Genomic DNA, 20,143 nt, shown 5'->3' with positions numbered 1-20,143 from the left:
CTGGCCAATGTTAACTATTTTGTCGCATACAGTTGCTTATTTTTGGCGAGTCCCATGGCAAGAGCGATCAAAACAGCGGCTGTCATGTTTCCAAGCGCCCCCGCTGAAGTGTGAGACAAATAAGAGGTCTGCAAAAATGTATTGCGGGGTACACACCTCCAGTTCCTTATTAAATTCTACAAACAGTTCTAGAATAGGGGAGCCATACTTGACAGTGTCATGTGCACCAACAAAGTTTTGGCCCAGGTACAATTCTATGGCATTGCAAAAGGGACAACTGGAGTTGTAGGTCTATTATTTGGGGTGACAGAAAACCTACTGCAGAGGGCAAAACCCCAATTCAAACAAGAGGTGCTTTGGGGGAGTTGCCTATCTTTACTTTTTTATTGTTTGATTTGATTACAAGCCTATTAAACCTCCAAAATGGCAAAATAAAATTTGCTAACTGTGACAAAATGGTATTTTATTTTGTTGTTTATATGTATATTTTTGAATGTTTGGTTCAGGGCTTTGTTTGCTTTGGCCAACTTTTTTTATTACAGGCAATGGTAAGTAGTGGGGAGGGGGAGTTAAAATGCTGAACTGTTTGAGTGGTGTCATCTGATTGGCTGTTTTATTTTGAGTGGAAAGTGAAAGAGAGAATAAAGGAGAGGGAGTTGGGAAGGGTAGGCGGAGAAGGACGGGCTTTCATCAGGGTAGGATTAGGGAACTGGGGCTATAGTTTGGGGGGGTTAGTTTTCCCTGGGAGGTGGAGGGAGGTATATTTATTTGAATAACCTTAAACGTAAGCTGTATTTAAATATACTTTTTTATATAAATAAAATTTTCAATACTGTTTTATTTTAACCACACTTTCTTGGTCTTATTTGTTGCCGTAGATTGGTGAGATACACCCACACTCACACTTACACACAAAAATCAACAAAAAAGGTTTAAATTTTTAAAAAGAGGGTGGTGGCAGCAAAAGAGATGTTGTGGATAGCATCACCAAGGGTAGTGACGCCACACTAACCTTATACATTTTCCTCTGAAGAACCCACATAACACATTCCTGCATTAAAAACAATTTTATTATCCCATACACACAGAACCAGAAATATGTATACAGCAGCACTTATTATGGGGGTGGGGAATCTTTTTTAGCCTTAGGGCCAAATTGCAAAATGTGAGAGATCTGCCGGGGGTGGGTGGGTACATTCCATACGTTGCCAGAGCCAAAGGCAGAGTGGGCCAGCCAAGTGTGATCATTACTATTCTAAGTCTGCTCAGACCATGAAGGACACGGCTTCTGCATACATACTCAGAAGTGAGTAGGACTGAATCACTCAGCAACATCTTCAAACACCATTCCAAATACAAAGTGCTCATCTCAACTCTATACTACAGCTCCCTTGTCTGCAAAATGCACAGCTCAAAATGTCTGCAATAGCTCAATTCTTCTCTGGATATTTAAAGGCTGATTGCCTAAAAAAAAACACTCATTTCCAAGCAGTGATGGAGATAACACCAAAAGAAGCTTGCCCCTGGCCCACACACACATTAGTTGCCCATTCCTGACTTACTATAACAGAAAACAAGTATTTCTCTCATTCCACTCATGATATGTACACAACCAGATGTCCAGGGGTCTGGAAACAAAGCCCTATTAGGAGAGACTGAAAGAACTGGGCATGTTTAGCCTTGAGAAGAGAAGACTAAGGGAAGAGTACTTTTCAAGTACTTGAAAGGTTGTCATACAGCGGAGGGCCAGGATCTCTTTTCAATCATCTCAGAGTGCAGGACACGGAATAATGGGCTCAAGTTACAGGAAGCCAGATTCCAGTTGGGCATCAGGAAAAATTCCTGTTAAAGCAGTATGACAATGGAACCAATTGCCTAGGGAGGTTGTGGGCTCTCCCACATGAGAGATGCAGCTGGACAGCCATCTTTCAGGTATTCTTTAAGGTGGATTCCTGTATTGATCAGGGGGTTGGACTTGATGGTCTTATAGGCTCCTTCCAACTCTACTATTCTTTGATTCTATGATTAATACATACTGCTGAAAGCAGAGATGCAAAACATACAATTACTGGACGATCAAGTAAATGCTACTCTGTTTAAAAAGATAAAATAATCAGTGCTGATATATGGCAGGTCAAATACTTTTGACAACTTGCTTAAAAATTAATACAATGAGCAGAACCTAACGGGGCGTTTCTGTCTCCACCAATTCTTTTCCGCCATGCCAATTCTGTTGTGCAAACAGCCCCCACCGCTTACGGAATGGCAATATAGTGCTTCTGGGACAACCCAAAATTAGTGTAAATGCTTGTTCCCAGAAGGAGACAGATTGATGGAGCTCATATAAGGGAGAAATGAACATTTGGAACAAAGCAAAGTAACTAGTATTCTGTCAGAATTGGGAAAATGATTGTAACGAAATATTTATTTATTTATAATATTTATATACCGCTCCCCATTGAAAATTTCGGAGCAGTGTACAAGATAAAATAAAATAAAAACAGAATAAAACACTTTAAATAGATTTTAAAAGAAGCAAAATGTACAGTCAATGTACATTATTCCTGGAATAATTTTCAGGAGGCGCCGAAAGAAATACAAAGTTGGCGCCTGCCTGACCTTCAGAGGCAGGGAATTCCATAGGGGGGCCCTACCACGCTGAAGGCTCTTCCCCTGGTGGACTCCAATTGGAGGATGGGTCTATGTGGAACCACCAGGAGCATGCCCTCGGATGACCTCAGTGAAATATTATTGGAAGAGAATAAGTACTTCAGTAATAGGTTGGTCAGCCAATTATCTGTGTCAACATATCTGACTTCTTAAAAAGCTGTAATGAACCTTACACTTCGAATATATAGTAGATCAGAATCTGTGATAATTCTTTCCTCATTTCCTGGCCACTATGTTAACTACATTAACAGCTGTATTTTTGTATGTCATAAAACTGAACCTTGTACTTACTAACCTGGTGTAAGTGTTTTTCACTGCAAAAGGAAGGTGTAAGGTCCATAGCCTGGAAGTCTGCAAAGGCAAGTAGAAGAGAACTGGGGTCATAGGCTGGTATCCAATGTTAGTCCTCCCTAGAGTAGACCCATTTAAATGAATGAGACTTAATTTAGTTACAGCTAGTTTAAGTCCATTTCAGTGGGTCTACCATAAATAGGACTAACATTGGATGGTAACCTTAATCCTTGGCAGATTTATTATCTCAGCTCCACCAAGATGAACAGCTGGTTGCTCTAAGCTTCACAACTTTATAATGAAAAGTGAGTAAGACTGTGAAGTCATCATCACCATCCAATCAAGGTAAAAAAAAAAATCACAATAGAAAGGTTCTGTTCTTAGGCACTTTAAACTTTTTCCTGTTCTCCCTTCTGAGCCGTCTTTGAGAGTTCATCTTTGATAATGCTTATGTTGATTATGCTTCAACTTTCCCCAAATTATAAATAAAATTTCAAGAAATGAACTTGCAAAGCTGGGCAGCCCAAAGACAAAATTAATTATTGTTTAATATCTTCAATGGTTTGTTTTTATGATCAGCTAACTATAGAGAAACATATTAAGATATTGTATATTTTCTAACAACTTTCTAACAGCTTGAAATCCTCAGAAGAATTCTGTTCCTAATTCTATTTTCTAAAATCCAAGCAATGGAGTTCCACTGGAGAAATCCAACTAGCTACAAGATTATTTAATGATTGAATGCAAATTCCAGAAGTTGACATACGTGCATATTTGAGATTGCATGAGATGTAGTATTTAAATTGTATAAATACATCAATGTTGTCGCACATGTGACAAGATCAACTAATCCAAAGTGGTATTGGTGCAAAAGGGTCAGACAGACAAATGTGATTTTATGAGGTGATTTGCTATAAATGACAGTGCAATAGCATTATGTAAGTTCTACCGAATTGTCTCTTCCTGAAGACTTTTATTACTACAAAACGTTTGCCTTAGAACAAGGCTCTGCTGCCTTGGTCATTTGATGTTTCCCTTGAACAATTCTCCCACGTGTGTGTGTGTGTGTGTGTGCGTGCATGTTTGTCCTACAGGGCATCACTGTGGTCTTGATATCATAGTAAATATTTCACATTTTATTCATTAACCTTGAGGTCACCTGCTAAAGGAGGTAACAGGTAGCTATGGTAATATTAGCATCCCAATAACTACTCTGTAATTTGTACAAAGCAACACACATAGGTTTAATTACCAAAAAAAAAAACACGTTTCCAATAAACCAGGAAATTAGTGTTTACAACTAAAACGAAATCAAAAAGAATGCTTACACATTCAGATTGTTAATGGGTGCATTTATAAACTTCAGTGGTTCTAAACAGTACACTAAACAAGTGAGAGATCTCTTAGAAGAAATAGGCAGAACAGGGTGAAAGACAAGTCTGAAAAAAGAAGAAAGAGGTGGACCAAACAAGGCAGCCATCATAATCACTCTGAGAAACACAAGAAACTCCCAGACAATAACAGCCCCAAATCTGTCACTCACAAGTATTTATTTATTTATTTATTTATTACATTTCAATACCACCCAATAGCCGGAGCTCTCTTTTCATATATTCTGTATAGATTATATTACACAATTAACATTACAAGCTTCCAGAATAGGGACACAACTTGCACTACATAATCCCGTAATACTAGGCATGCTATCTATCATATGTTTCATCATATTTCCTACCATTCCTCTAATATGGATATTAAAAAATGATCAAGCAGGTATGTCCAGACACTTCCCTTTGATATTATTCATTTACTGTTTCAGTTTGTCTTTCTCACTATCCAAGCCACACACCTTTTATCCACTTCCATGTGGATACCTTCAAAATGTATTTAGGTTTCCCATTCCTAATAATTTTCATTAATTTCCTCATTTAAAATTCCTCTTACTGCTGAATAGTATGGCAACATCCAAACTTCCAGTACCCAGCTGCATTGACAGTGCAATTTTATGCAAGACTATTCAGGGATAGATCCCACTGAGTTCAATGTGACATATTGCTAGATAAGTGTATATAGGATTTCCTACTACTTTCTCTCTGTTGGAAAGTTTGCACATTATATAGAAATCCCTTCTTTCTACCACTAATTCTCTCTTTGGTAAAGAGAAAAATCCTATAATTGCTGTTGTAGATTAATGCCTTAAATAAATTATCTGTCATGAATCAAAAGTGTAAACCAATGGGAGAATTCTAAGGGCAGAAAAAAACAGCATCATGACAAATGTAATCACACCCTTATTGTCTGGAAGAAATGGCACAGATGTGCATTAACTTCAATTTTCTCTCAGGATTGCAGCCAAGGCCTTCTCCTCTAGAACTCAGGATCCAGGTCAAGTGGCCCCTTTCTCCTCCACTGCTTGGTCCTTGAAATGGAGAGATGCTAGACCTTGGGCATGCCAGGAGTCATGACAGACTGCTGTGGCCTCCCTGAACACCAACATGGCTTCCTGAGAGCTCTACTTTTTGGTAGGCCATGTTTACTCAGTGGTGACAGATGTTCAGAGGCATTTTTTCATTTATTACTTCACTTATGCCAGCTCTGATATTGTGGCTAATCTCTGGTGAGCCACTGCACAAATTCAGCTTTGCCTCCAACATCTCCAAGACTTATGAGGAAGGTCATCTTTTTTGTTGGTGTTAGCTACTACTGTTTTTCTGGCTCTTTTGTGTGATTGCTTTTCTCCATAAATCTCTCTGACGCTTTCCATCTACAGACCTCCTTTTCCATACTTCTTACAAACCACATCTTTACTTATTTAATGGCAATAGCTATGTTTTTCACACTTTCATCCTGTTAATGCTCCAAAATAATTTCTTTTAATGTTGCCTTATCCTGAATTCCTCAATCAGCAATAAAATGGGGGGCTTCCATTTTCAAAGCCCATGCTATAAAAACTCACCTGAGAAATACCAGGTTGCACCCGCAACAATACTTAACAACCTGCTCATTTTCCTCCCCATTTCCTTCGTCACACACATGGGAGTCTTATAGGCAGCAAGAATCACTGCAACCAGAGCAATAACGCTTATTGATTGTGCCGTGTTTCATGCTTTCCTGGCAACACTTTATTGTCCATCGTTTTGAATCCCTATTGGCGTTGTGCTGTCAGCTCTTTAGTACTATCTTTGTTGTTTAATCTGCTCAGAGCCATTTAAGAAGCCTTGTAAACCATGTTCCAGAATTGTGAACAGAACACATAGCTGCCAAATCCATTTATTACAGAATCACTTTTTAGAGTTAAATCACAACTCACTATATTTGGAAATAAAAAAAAACCCTTTCGAAGTAGTATCTATTACAAAACGGTTGAAAGGGAAGGCATATTCAATTACTATTGCCCTATTAATTTGAATGTGAGTGTGATGGTCTTGAACTGCTCAACATAATTGCCCCAATTCCTATAGTTTAGTCTTGCAGTGTTTTAGCCAAACGTGACTATTAAAGCTCTTAACTGCAGTAGGACTTGGATCTTTTCTGGACATTACAGGGAATGTGTGACTGGAATAGGTTTGATCCAGACATCCATCCCTGCTTCCAACCTTCAGGTGGGTCAGAGGGAAGGTGGAAACCTACCTTAAAATCAAGAGGGGGTGATAAAGTTTGACATGTGTTCTTTTCACATTAAGGAACGGCAAACCTGCCGGTCGCCTTTGAAACCTCTTTTAAAATAGTGCTGGGAATGTTGCTATGTAATAATGTAGCATGGTTCCTAGGACCACTGTATGGAAAAATCTGTTTTCAAGAGATTTTTAATGTGATTGGCAGTTGGCTGTTGAGGCAGGAGCTTTCCCTTCTCTTTCATGTAAACAGAAGAAAGAAAAGACAGAAACCACTGAGCCACCTTGTGAAACTGGAAGGAACCTCCCACTTATTCCCAAGAAGAGTTATGTGAGGAGCCAATCAAGAATGAAGGTGCAGCATAATCCTATATTTTGATATAGACCAACATCACCATCTAAAGTATCTGGGACTTTAGATACTTGCAGAGAATCCCTGAATAAATAAATATCTGCAACCGCTTTCCCAGTTCAATAACATTTCTTAAAATTTTATAATAGCCTTACTGGCCTGAACTAGCTATTTATTTTGCGATGGAAGTTCAAAACTACTGAGAAGGTGGAATTTACTTTACATGTAAGTACATTTCTGATTGGCTACCTGCAACACTTACACCAGAGATGGAGGTTTTTTTACACCATTAGTTCACACTACGCTCTGTCTAAAAATGAATGGTGGTTTTCACTGGTCTCAGATTCCCATAAATAGGTGGGGTAGTCCTTCAGTCCCTTTATCTCCTTTGGAACCATGTGAATCAGAAGGCCAGAACTGCTCTCTGCTCTAATGCTGTTTCAGACCAACTCTGCAAATGCTCTGAAACCAAGCAGGTAAAATGTAACTAGCTGAATTAGACTGGTTTTTTAAAAAAAGTGCTATGTGAAAGACTCCATGTGCGCGATTTGCTGCCTTTCCTTTTTGTTTGCTTCTTCCCATGCCCCTTTTCCTTAATATACATTGACAGCTGGCCTTCATTGGTTTTAAAAGGTATTTCTCTGGCCTGTCTCACTAAAATCACCCCATGTGTTAGACTAAATGGTTGTTAAACTAGCCCTTGTGTTCTAAGTTTTGTTCACAAGATTCTGTAAGGTTTGGTATCCTTTGGGTTTGGGGAACTAAAGGTACTTCCTCTTTCATTATTTATAGAACTCAAGTTAAGGGAATGGTCCATGTCAGTAGTGCTTTGAAGACCCACCCTCTATAGTATGGTACATTGTATGTTTCTTTGGGGAATCCTTACACCAAAAGAGGAGTCAACCAAAAGGGAAAGAGTCCCTTTCCACAATCTATGACAGAAGGACATTAATTTTAAAGCATATGATGCAGTGATCCTGCAGGTGGTAAGCAGGTCTGAGCCTGGTCATTGCAAGGATGGGAGATCACCTGGGAAGTTCATATATATACATCATCTTGAGTTCCATCATGAAAGAAAGGCAAGATATAAATGTGAAACGTAAATAAATTAAAAGTAATGATTTTAGTAATTTATCTTAAAACACTTGACTGTTAATTGTGTTTCATGCACCCAAGGCAGCAACTACAAAAGGAAATGCCTTAAACATAAAGGCTCATCTGATCTGTTCTCAAACTATTGCAGATATTTAAGAAATATAAATTATAACTCACTTTATAGTTTTGTTTGCAGGTACTTCTGGTAGTTTCACTGTGATCATTCCATCCAGATTGGTCTTATCAATGAATAGCGGTTGGGTGCGCAGAACATCTGGCGCTGTCTTCGCTGTCACCCTGTGTTGAAGACCTCCAGCACTATTCCCTCTATTGGTTAATACAAATGAATAGGATGTCTCGGGCTTCAGGTTGGTGATAAGTTTCTGAGTGGCTCGACCATCCACCTCGACTATCGTTTTCCCATCATCATACAGAATCTAAGAAGTGAGGAATTTTAATTTTGAGAAAAAAAATAGTAATTAAGAAAAAAATGGAAAACCTAACTAATATCTCATAGTGAATTTAACTATTATGGTTGTAATTCAACTGAAAATAGAATGTCCTGTATTATATTATGAATGATTACTGGTGAAAGCATGAATTAAAAAAAAAACGTAAGAGGAGCCATGCTGGATCAGCCCAAGGGTGCATCTAGGCCAGCATCCTGTTTCCCATAGTAGTCATCAGATGGCCTTTGGAAGGGCATGAAGACAATAGTCCTCCCTTACGTAATATCGCTGGAGTAGTGATTCCATTTTGCTATCATGGCTAAGACCCATCAATAGAACTATGTTCGGTTTCTCTAACCCCCTTTTAGACGTCAAGACTTACGTTTATCACTGTATCTTGTAGAAGAAAATTCCAGAAGTCATTTATGCAATTTATGAAGAAATAATTGATTTTATCTCTGCTGACTCTACTGCCATTCAATAGGGTGACTATATGAAAATGAGGACAGGGCTCATGTATCTTTAACAGTTGTATTGAAAGAGGCATTTCAGCAGGTGTCATTTGTATGCATGCAGCACCTGGTGAAATTCCCTCTTCATCACAACAGTTAAAACTGCAGGAACTATACTCAAGTGACCTGATACAAAAGAGGGCAGGGGTCCTTCAGCTTTAACTGTTGTGATGAAGAGGGAATTTCACCAGGTGCTGCATGCATACAAATGACACCTGCTGAAATTCTCGTGTTAAAGATATAGGAGCCCTGTCCTTCTTTTCATATGGTCACCCTATCCATCATTTATAATTTCATAATCCTCTCTTGAAACTCATTCACCATTTTATCCTGGTTGTGCTTTTATATGGTATTGTATATCATGTTTTTATACTGTTAGTTTTATACTTTGAATGGTTTTAATTTTTGTGAACTGCACAGTTCTATTGGGCTATTGGGCGGTATAAAAATGCAATAAATAAATAAATAAATAAATAAATAAATAAATTTTGTTGCCCATTCGCCCACTTTGGAGAGATCCTTTTGAAATGCTTCAGAGTCTGCTTGGGTTTTCACCATCTTGAATAATTTGGAGGCAATTGCAAACCTGACTATGTCATTACCAGTCCTGACTTCAGATAATTTATGAGGTCAGTTTGATATCACAGGTTCCACTGCACATACTTGAGGAACACCATTGATTACTTCCGCCTCTTGTGAAACCTATCCATTTTCTTATTGATTGTTCCCTGTCCCAAATGAATCTGCTGAAGCTGTCAATCAGCTGGTGGGGGCTGGTAGAAAAGTGAAAGGCCTAGGCTAGGCTGCCACACAATTCCTGGCACTGGAGGACCCAAATGCCTCAAAACTGGATGGGAGCCTCCAGAGAATATATACAAGTTATTGTACTAGGGCAGAGAATCAACCAGGAAAATTAACAATGAGCTTCACCAGAAGGAAACCTATTTTGGGCTTTGGCATATCTATCTATCTATCTATCTATCTATCTATCTATCTATCTATCATGTTCCAATGATTTCACATTTACGCTCTTTAAGAACTCTGGGATATATGCCATCCACATCTAATGTCTTGTTAATTTTTTGTTAAAATAATGTCAATTAGCCCTAATTTAACATCATGTTTCCTGAATTTGACTTTGTTTTTCAAACACGCTTGCTGAAAACAAGTTCATGTTTCTATCCAAAATTTTCCTGAATGATGACCAACTCAAATAATTTTCTCCCTGTCCTCCTGCAACAATCATTCCTTAAGAAGAATGGCAAGTGGGAAGAACATAGGAAGCTGCCTTATGCTGTGTCAGGCCATTGGTGCATCCAGCTCATAAGAACATAAGAAGTGCCCTGATGCTGGATCAGACCAAGGGTCCATCTAGTCCAGCACTCTGTTCACACGGTGGCCAACCAGCCATCAGCCAGGGACCAAAAAGCAGGACACGGTGCAACAGCACCCTCCCACCCATGTTCCCAGCAACTGGTGCACACAGGCTTACTGTCTCCAACACTGGAGATAGCACATAACCATCAGGGCTAGTAGCCATTGATAGCCTTTGCCTCCAGGAATTTATCCAACCCCCTTTTAAAGCCATCTAAATTGGTGCCCATCACTACATCTTGTGGTAGTGAGTTCCATAATTTAACTATGCGCTGTGTGAAGAAGTACTTCCTTTTATTTGTCCTGAATCTCCCACCACTCAGCTTCATGGGATGACCCTTGGTTCTAGTATTTTGAGAGGTCAGTACTATCTATACTGGCAGGCAGCAGCGGGTTTCAGACTGCGGCTTTTCTAGCCTTATCTAGAAGTACCCGGGGCCATTTATATTGAAAGCTTCTGCTCTACCACTGAGATATAGCCCCTCCCCTGAAAGGGGTTTGGACACGTAAGGGCAAGGGGGAAAAGCAAGAAGGGCACAAAGCAAGAGGTAGGGCGATTGTGCCTGGGCACAAAGGATGGGGGAAATGGGGTGGCCTCCGATGGAAAAGGGGAAGCAATCTACTAGGTCAGCTTGGGAATGCAGCGGAAGGTGAAAGCAAAGTGCGGTGGGTAATGTGGCAAAGCAAGGAGAAAGAGCAAGAGAATATGAGGCGGATGGGAAGATAAAAACATGCAGGAGAAGCAGACAGCGGAGGGACTGGTGTTATATTGGGCTGAACTCTGATTGCTTAAAGTGAAGCCAGTCTTAAATTAAACTGGTTTTCAGTGCAAGAAGACTGTTTGCAGTAAACCAATTTTGCCTTCGACAGTCTCTGTTGCCTAGGATGGATGAGATCCTGTCTGCATTGTAACAAATGGTCTTTCTTAAAATGACAGTTTACCTTCCCAATTTTTTCACTTTAAAACAACCAATTCCCAGCATTCGGAAAAAGTTATCTCTGAATCATTATTTTTTAAATCATATATGTCTACAGTATTCAATTAGTTTTAAGCATCCTTTTGCAGTTTGCACATCAGTTTATGCAGCTCTCTGTTCTGCTGGTTGACCTGCAGAGAATTCAAGTACTCCTCTCCTAATACCTTTACGGTATATGTGTGTTTGCTCCTGTAATCTGTGTTCCCTTATTCACTTGCCTTTTGGGAACAAAATAAAGTAACTATCAGGCGTTCTCGCTTTTAATATGAACGTGGAACTATTTCTAGTTACTTGAACAATGTCTGGCCCCAGTATTTAATGAATAGGTTTCAATGGCTGTAGTTCTTCTTGCTTATTTTTGCTCTGTTCTTCATATCCATGCAAATCCTTTTCTTTTTTTCTGAATCACTTCCACTAAGACAGGAAGTGGAGTTCTGAAGATTTTCTATTCACCAATGGTAATTATGCTGGGCCAAAGATATCAGCCTAGATTTGTCAGATTAAATCGATAGGGCAAACATCTTCAGGAGTGGGTGAATGCTAACATTTTTTGAGGGTGGAGAATGGCAAAAACAAGTTGGCTGAATTATTATTATTTTTTACAAAAAGAAGAAGAAGAAAAGCTCTGCTACTACTATGAGTAGTGGTGGAGCTGCCACAAAGCAGTCCAGCAACATTACTACATTGATGGTTTTAAATTTTGTATATTTTGTTTAATGTTTACTGTTTAAAACTTTTGTAAACCGCCCAGAGAGCTTTGGCTATGGGGCATTATATAAATGAAATAAATAAATAAATAAATACCTGAGAACAGAATGGCCCAATGGAAATAATTCTACATCATAATTACTAGACTTTCTCCTGGCTTATACTCAATAGAGAAATCATATGGGAAAGATTTTCTGGATCCTGGGAGTAACATTTGCCAAGTCTTTCTAAGCAATAGATACCAAGGACGTGTGGTCATTTTCTGCAACAACTCATTTCCTTCGATAGATGAAGTTTTTTATAGCCATAGCTTCCTTTTGTCTTTGTGCACACTGGCATGCTGTTGCTTTAATGGCTAAAGATATATAAGCCATTAGTCTTCAAGGACCATTGTTGTTGTTTATTCGTCCAGTCGCTTCCGACTCTTCGTGACTTCATGGACCAGCCCACGCCAGAGCTTTCTGTCGGCCGTTGCCACCCCCAGCTCCCAAGGTCAAGTCTGTCCCCTCCAGAATATCATCCATCCATCTTGCCCTTGGTCGGCCCCTCTTCCTTTTGCCTTCCACTTTCCCTAGCATCAGCCTCTTCTCCAGGGTATCCTGTCTTCTCATTATGTGGCCAAAGTACTTCAGTTTTGCCTTTAATACCCTTCCCTCAAGTGAGCAGTCTGGCTTTATTTCCTGGAGTATGGACTGGTTTGATCTTCTTGCAGTCCACGGCACTCTCAGAATTTTCCTCCAACACCACAGTTCAGAAGCATCTATCTTCCTTCGCTCAGCCTTCCTTATGGTCCAGCTCTCGCAGCCATAGGTTACCACGGGGAATACCATTGATTTAACTATGCGGACCTTTGTTGTCAGTGTGGTGTCTCTGCTCTTAACCATTTTATCAAGATTTGTCATTGCTCTCCTCCCAAGAAGTAAACGTCTTCTGATTTCCTGGCTGCAGTCAGCATCTGCAGTAATCTTTGCGCCCAGAAATACAAAGTCTGTCACTGCCTCCACGTTTTCTCCCTCTATTTGCCAGTTACCAATCGAGCTGGTTGCCATAATCTTGGGGTTTTTTGAGGTTTAACTGCAACCCAGCTTTTGCACTTTCTTCTTTCACCTTTGTCATAAGGCTCCTCAGCTCCTCCTCGCTTTCAGCCATCAAAGTGGTGTCATCTGCATATCTGAGATTGTTAATGTTTCTTCCTGCGATTTTAACTCCAGCCTTGGATTCGTCAAGCCCAGCACGTCGCATGATGTGTTCTGCATACAAGTTGAATAGGTAAGGTGAGAGTATACAACCCTGCCGTACTCCTTTCCCAATCTTAAACCAGTCCGTTGTTCCGTGGTCTGTTCTTACCGTTAGCTCATGGCATCCTTGAGGTGCTCCAGCTCCAGCACCACGACAAGGTAACGATCTCCTTTGCTGGAGTTCAAGGACCATAGTATTTTCAAAATAGCATTGTTCCAATTAATTTTTTTGAGGCATCAATAGAGATGGATAAATCCATTTGTTTTGCTTTCTATAACATTCATATTTTTTTCAAGCACAAGTTTATTCATTTTGTATTGCATTTCTAGTTTGTTCTATCCCAGTTCTGCATTAGTATTTGAATTCAGTTGACAATTTAGTGTGAGTTGGAATGATAGAATCACGGAGTCAGTTCATACAGCATGACAGCCCATTGGGTGCTGTCATCCTTGGGTGCTGTCTGTCATTATAAGTATGCAAACTCCCAAGCGAGGGTTGCCGGTCTGTTCTAGGGTTATGCGAGGGGTTTTTTAACCTTCAAACAACACTTCCCAGCCAGGTTCATAAGACATGACAAGTCATGGCAACCCCCAGTCTATGTGCCACAGCCTCTCCAGGGTTAGTTAACCCACAATGAGCTATTGTGTCATCTGAACGAAGTTACAGAGTTGGAAGGTACCTCAAAGTTTGCCCTCTGCCAAGTTTAATATAAATTTCACCAAAACATTAATCATTCCTAAAAATCTTTATCGTCCGTCCTTGTCTTTTGATGTTGACATATTTGGGATAGCCTGTACATTGTTGACATTGATTCATCATTTTTATTCTTAATCCAAATATATAACTTCCAGCATTTGCTTATTTGGTTTTAGACATTCCAGAGCCCTTTGTAGCCATTGGTCATTTTGCCCCAAATGAGAATATCAATATATACTTGGTACTTTAAAATAAGTGCTGTACTTTCTTATGAAAGACCTTGGATGCTGATTTTAATGTAAAAGGAAGCCTGGAAAAGCAGTATCTCCTGAACTACCCACAAGAAATAACTTTGTTCATTTGGTGTAATTTCTGAAAATTCAGTCAATACATCAAGTACTGGAAAATATTTAGCAGCAACGTATTTGTTCCCTAGTTGGTAGGAAAAAATATTCCTTTTAAAATATAGTTCTTTACCTTCTTGAATATAAAAAACAATTGCAGAGTTCCATCTTTCCTTTCTATTACTAATGCATAGCATCCTCTATTTTATTATTTCCAATGACTCAACACTCCATTTCCTCCTTTAACATTTGTTTTAAGTAGTGATGTTACTAGAGTTTGTAATTCCTTGGCTTGAAATATGAATGCCAGTGATTCTTAATGCTCTCCTCCAATCTGAGTTAAGCATTTTGATCCCCATAAAATCCTCCTTCATTCTCACTCTCAACTGACTCATTCCTTTACCTCTCCCATCCACTTAACCTTTCCTTCCCCTCTCCCTTTACCTGGTGGTAGCTGTAGAAATAGCAGAGATAGAGGTGGCAGGCAGGTAAATTCCTCCCTCCATTATTTGCATGAGGGTAGGGATTCCCACACTGTCACTTTCCCAATAATATGTGTTTTTAACCTGTTGGATTTTTTTTGTGGTTTTAATTTTTGTGAACCGCTCAGAGCACTTCGGCTATTGGGCGGTATAAAAATGTAATAAATAAAGAAATAATATATGTGGGAATTCAGCAAATAACATAATTGGAAATACCTAAACTATTTTATGACTTTTTAGGAAAATAGCTTGGCTAGCTGAACCAATTCAGGTTGGCTGAATCAATTCCAAACTGAGCATGGCAGGTGTGGGGTGGTGGTGGATTCATCATCCATCCAGTTTCTTCAAACAGTGCACTCTTCTTTTTTCAACTTTATACCTCTAGTCTCAATCACAATCTAATGTCTTAGGATGGAGTCTATTCACCGTCCATAGTTGCAGCTCAAGGTTGCCTTCAATTCCATTAAATTTTTCTTCAGATAACGCAGTTTCAGTCTCAGTCCTGGAATGCAGCTGTGTCAGATATTTCACCTTTCTTTGGAATACATCCTTTTTCAAAACTTCTGTTCAACTGTGCCACAAGTTCCCCTTTTAGGCAGGCTTAGCCCAGTGAGCTACATGCCTCTGTTTCTGGTCCAGCAACATTCAGGAATATAGTTGTTTTCTGTTTATCTTCTTTCTCATCACAGCCTGGTGTCTACATGCATACACTATAACTATGTTTGAGTCTTTTCTAACATTCTTTATTATTACCTGAGCGCTTCAGTCCTTTGGAGGCTCTTCAAGGCTTTATTTGCTACAGGTTCTCTGATTCTTCACAGCAGTTTTTATTTGAGTCAAATGTCTCTGGCACAACACTCATGGTTATGTTATGTTCTGCTAAACTCTGCTTAAACTGGAGGCAGTCTTCAAATTAAACTGTTTTTATTATCAACACACATTAATGGCCTGTTGTAAACTAAACTGGCTCCCTTCAAGGTCTACTGGCTGTGTTGTAACAAACTTTCCTCCTTAAAGGAACAGCTTTCCTAACAGCTGCTGGTGTAGGATATGTAGAAGAGGGGAGGAAAATGGGGAGGGGGCTGAGCACAGAGAATGAAAGTGGGTGGTCTAAACACATAGCAGAAAGGGAAAGGATGGATGTGGTGGCTAGCGGAGACTGGAGCAGCATTGCTAGGTTATCAAATTGGAATCCTCACCTCAGAGTGTCAAAACTATGTTTTTGTTCCAAAGCATTGTATTGCATGGGGTGGGGGTGGAGAGAGGAAGCCCAATCATATTCTCCTCTTACACCCCTCCTCTTTATTTCAGACAACAGTGATCTCAGGCATATTACCTGCCCTGCACAAATAATGTAATTTTAAGGGGCAATGATTTCCACTGTCTCCGTTTCCTTTCCCTTTGTTGTGGTATTGTGCAAAGCGTACAAGACTTCACAAGCTTTCCCACTCCCCTGCGCAGCACTGACTGCAATTTATGGAGATAAAATTGAGAAGGAAGAGAAAGCAGAGGGAGTCTCATCCTTCACACGCCGCTGCTTTAAGTGTTGCTATGGGACCCGTGAATGGACAAATGACCAGAGCTCTCCTTTGCCTATGTTAGTGGCAACAAGAGCACCAAGACAAATAGAAGTCCCACACTGCAGCACATTTCCTCACCTACACATTCCCTTAGAGGTTCCTTGCCACACTAGGAAGGGCTACCCTGATGGCCAAGTTAATGTGGGTACTGAACAACCCTGAATTCTCACACATTTGTCCCCACTCAGCTATAAAGCTCTCAAAGACTTTGGGCTAATCACTTACTCTCAGCCTAACCTTCCTCACAGGATTGTTGTGAGGATAAAATGGATAAAATAGAGATGGGGAGGACCATGTAAGCCACCTTGAGTTCCTTGTAATGGAAAAAAAGGTGGGCTATAAATGTAATAATAAAATATAGAACGCAAAAGCTCTCTTGCTTTGTTTGCTCATGTACTGCCTTTGTATTTGTTGAAGAATTCTCTTATATCTAGCAATACTAATCAGGATAAGCTGGGTTCAAGCTGGGTGTGGATGGGGCCCATTAGTACAGGGGAGGAATGCAAGAAAAGGGGGAAATGCACCTTACCAGCCAGCCAAAGGAATCCAGGAAGGGCTTTACAGCTGGCTAAATCCCCTTGTTGTCCTATAAAGCACCTGACAAAAGGAAGAGGCTGTACCACTCCGAAGAAACCTGTCTGAAGAAAGAGGATTGCCTCCCCTTCTTTGTGACATTCTGGAAGGCAAGCTCAGCCTTTCAGTTTGGGAGGGGAAGAGGAACAGGCAGGAAGCAAGGCAGAATGGTAGCTGCAGCTCTTGAGTGGCCTGATGTCACTAGTCAGGATAAACATTTCTTGGCAGAGGAAACCAATATGATGCCCTCCACATGTTTTGGACTACAACTCCTAGTATTCCTGAGCATTGCTGAAAAGAGATGAAGTTTAAAGTATCTGGAGAGCACCAGGTTGGGGAAGGCTGTGTTACATGGCTATACAAGGAACCTTTCTTTTTGGGGGCCTTTTTGAGTTTAATGTAATTATTATTAATATGAATTCTTGTGCACAATATAGTTATCATTTGTAGATAAATAGGGGGACCTGGGACAAGTGGCACCTTCTGTTGTCCTGCCTGAGTTTGTGGGGGTGATTCATAGTACATAAACGTTTGGATAACAGATTTATACACGATCACAGAGGTTGGGTTCCCTCACCTACCCGCCACGCCCGTGAACGAAATCTTCAAATGATCAATGATTATATATAATAAGGGATGCAGTTATTTTTTAGACTTCAGTTCAAAAGATAATTTTAGTAGCATAGTATATCTGAGGTATTACACTCCAGTTAAGATTAAAAGGATGTATGAGAGAACCAATTCTAGATATTTGAGATTGAATCAATCAGCACCTGTCTTTAAGGATATCTAATTGGAAAGATTGCAGCTAAGAAATGCATTAAATACTATAAATGTGAATATATAGAAATATTATGGGAAATATTGTAACAAGCATGAAATACATATTAGATATCGACTTGATTTAATGACACCCCTTTTAGGACTTTTGGAAAATTCAGAGAAGTAAAATAATTGGACATAATTTTGGAATTTCTCATTCTCTGCTTGTATCTTAATTGGAAAATACTGGGAACAAAGCACATGTTTTTTTAAAGGAAAGGTGTTATGGAGATTCTCACTGAAATCATATGCACACTCACCAGGAAGTAAGTCCTACTGAATTCAGTTGGATATATTTCTGAGTAAAGAATCTTAGGATTGCACTGCATAGCATATAACGGTAGTGTATGGGTTGGTTCAGACCAAGGCCTAATCTACACCAGGGGGTGGCGGAGCTGGATGCCATGATGGGTAAGATTTCTCCTTGAGGCTCCCGTACGGGAGGGATCTGAGAACTTAATTATCTCATTCAAAAAGGCATGGGTCGTCAATGAAAATGAAGGGAAAGGACTATGACTTTTAAGTGAGGGTGAAAATCTTGTTTTTGGAAGCAGAATCAGTATAAGGAGGGAGAAAAGCAGCCCGGTGTCTCTGGCTGTAAATTAGTCAGATGGAACGGAGGGGGGAGCGATGAAAATTAAACTGGCTTTGTGAATGTCAGAGCTCTTACGTCTCCCAGTCTGATAAAGACGGTGAATTACACTCCTTATCTGAGAAGAATGTCTAATTGGCAGTAAATTCACCCTTTAAAAAGCATCGAAGGAGGAAGTGTTTATCTGCGTAGAAAAAGAGATGGTGCGGATTGTATACGGGACATTAAGTGAGAGTCAAAAATAGATCCATGCCAAATGTTAGAAGAAAAAAAAAACCCTGGGAAGGCTACAAAACGCCCCTCTAATCATAATTTGGCCCGTCTTGAGAAACTGTCTACAGAAGAACTTACACAAAGTAGTGGGAGTGGAAGCGAGAGCGACAGTTCTGTCAAGATGGCGGAGAAACCTGGCACGGTGCCAACTTCGACTACAATGGAAGATCTGAAGAGGCTGATTTTGGACAGTACAGCAACACTGAGTAAGAAGATGGATGAAAATGCTAAGAAGGCAGATAAGAGGATGGGGGTGCTCGCAGACAAGATCGCTCAGAATGATAGAGCTATAAAGATGCTAGACACTGAAGTAAAATTAGTGGAGAAAAGGCAGGATGTCTTTGAAAAAGGCTGTGAGGTGAAGTTCCAAGAACAAGAATTAAAGCTGATCCAATTGCAAGATCAGGACCGACGTTCCAACGTACGAATTAAACACTTTGTTGAAGAACCAGCAGAGGATTTGAGAAAAATAATACTGAAATGGTTCAATGATATGATGCCTGATCTGGATATAAAAGACTGTGACCTGGAAAGGATCCACAGAGTGGGAGGAGAAAATTACAGAGGAACCAAGGACATTCTTGTGAAATTTGGCAGTTATTATAAAAAGGAGCACGTGATGAAGAAATTGAGGTCCATGGCTATGATAAAATATAAAGGCAAAGCAGTGCAAGTATTCAACGATCTTTGTCAGCAAACACTCCAATGGAGACGCAGCGTTAAGCAAATAACTGAAACGTTAACAAGAAGCGCAATAAAATATGCTTGGGGTTACCCTGTTTTCTTAAAGTTTTCATATGGTGGGAGTCAGTACAGAGTAACCTCTTTGGATCAAGGCAAGGAGTTGCTGAAGAGTCTGGGTTTATCTAAGGAAGCAAGTCTTGGAGCTGAAGCTGGAAACGGAGCTGAAGCGGGGGCGTCTGGGATGGGGTAAAATGTTGAATGGTTATGAGATAATAATACATAAAAGCTGTTAAGTATAGAGATCTTGCCGCTCAGGCGGAGCTCCACCTCCTCCCCTCCCTTAAGGTAGTTAATGGCCGGAGTGGTAGACTTATGGGGATATGGGGGGGAAGGAGGTGGGGGGGATGGGAGATTGGGGGGGTTTAATAGGGTGGGAGGGAGGGAGTTGAAGAGGGGTTTAGGGTTTGTGTTTTTTGTTGTTTATGTTTATGAGATGCAGAGCACACGGGATCGGAAGAAGAATCAAAAGAGTAAATATGGATAAAAAAATTAAAGTATCAACGCTTAATGTTAAAGGTCTGGGGGCAGTCGTGAAAAGGAGGAGAATAGAACAAATGTTAAATAAAGAAAGATCTGATATTATTATGATGCAAGAAACACCAAAAATTTGATGGCGTAAACAAAATACGGACAAAGTGGTCAGTCTATTATGAAAAGTCATTGGGGACATCAAAAAAAAAATGGAGTGGCAATTTTGATTTTAAAAAAAGTGGATTTATATTAAAAACTATAAAAAAGGATGATAATGGTAGATAT

At 39.9% G+C, this 20,143-nt stretch overlaps 1 protein-coding gene across 3 annotated transcripts in view; it reads right to left on the bottom strand.

Annotated features, from left to right (window-relative positions):
* Positions 1 to 20,143, bottom strand: part of PTPRD (protein tyrosine phosphatase receptor type D) — a 1,062,283-nt gene that overhangs the window by 123,676 nt on the left and 918,464 nt on the right. For all 3 annotated transcript variants that reach the window (XM_063129268.1, XM_063129265.1, XM_063129267.1), the window contains one exon: positions 8,200 to 8,459. In XM_063129268.1, coding sequence (XP_062985338.1) covers positions 8,200 to 8,459 — 260 coding nt within the window. The remainder of the gene's footprint in view (positions 1 to 8,199; positions 8,460 to 20,143) is intronic.

This window comes from Elgaria multicarinata, chromosome 6, assembly GCF_023053635.1.
Source record: "Elgaria multicarinata webbii isolate HBS135686 ecotype San Diego chromosome 6, rElgMul1.1.pri, whole genome shotgun sequence".
NCBI classification, from domain to species: Eukaryota; Metazoa; Chordata; class Lepidosauria; order Squamata; family Anguidae; genus Elgaria; species Elgaria multicarinata.
This window is presented reverse-complemented; position numbering and strand designations above follow the sequence as displayed.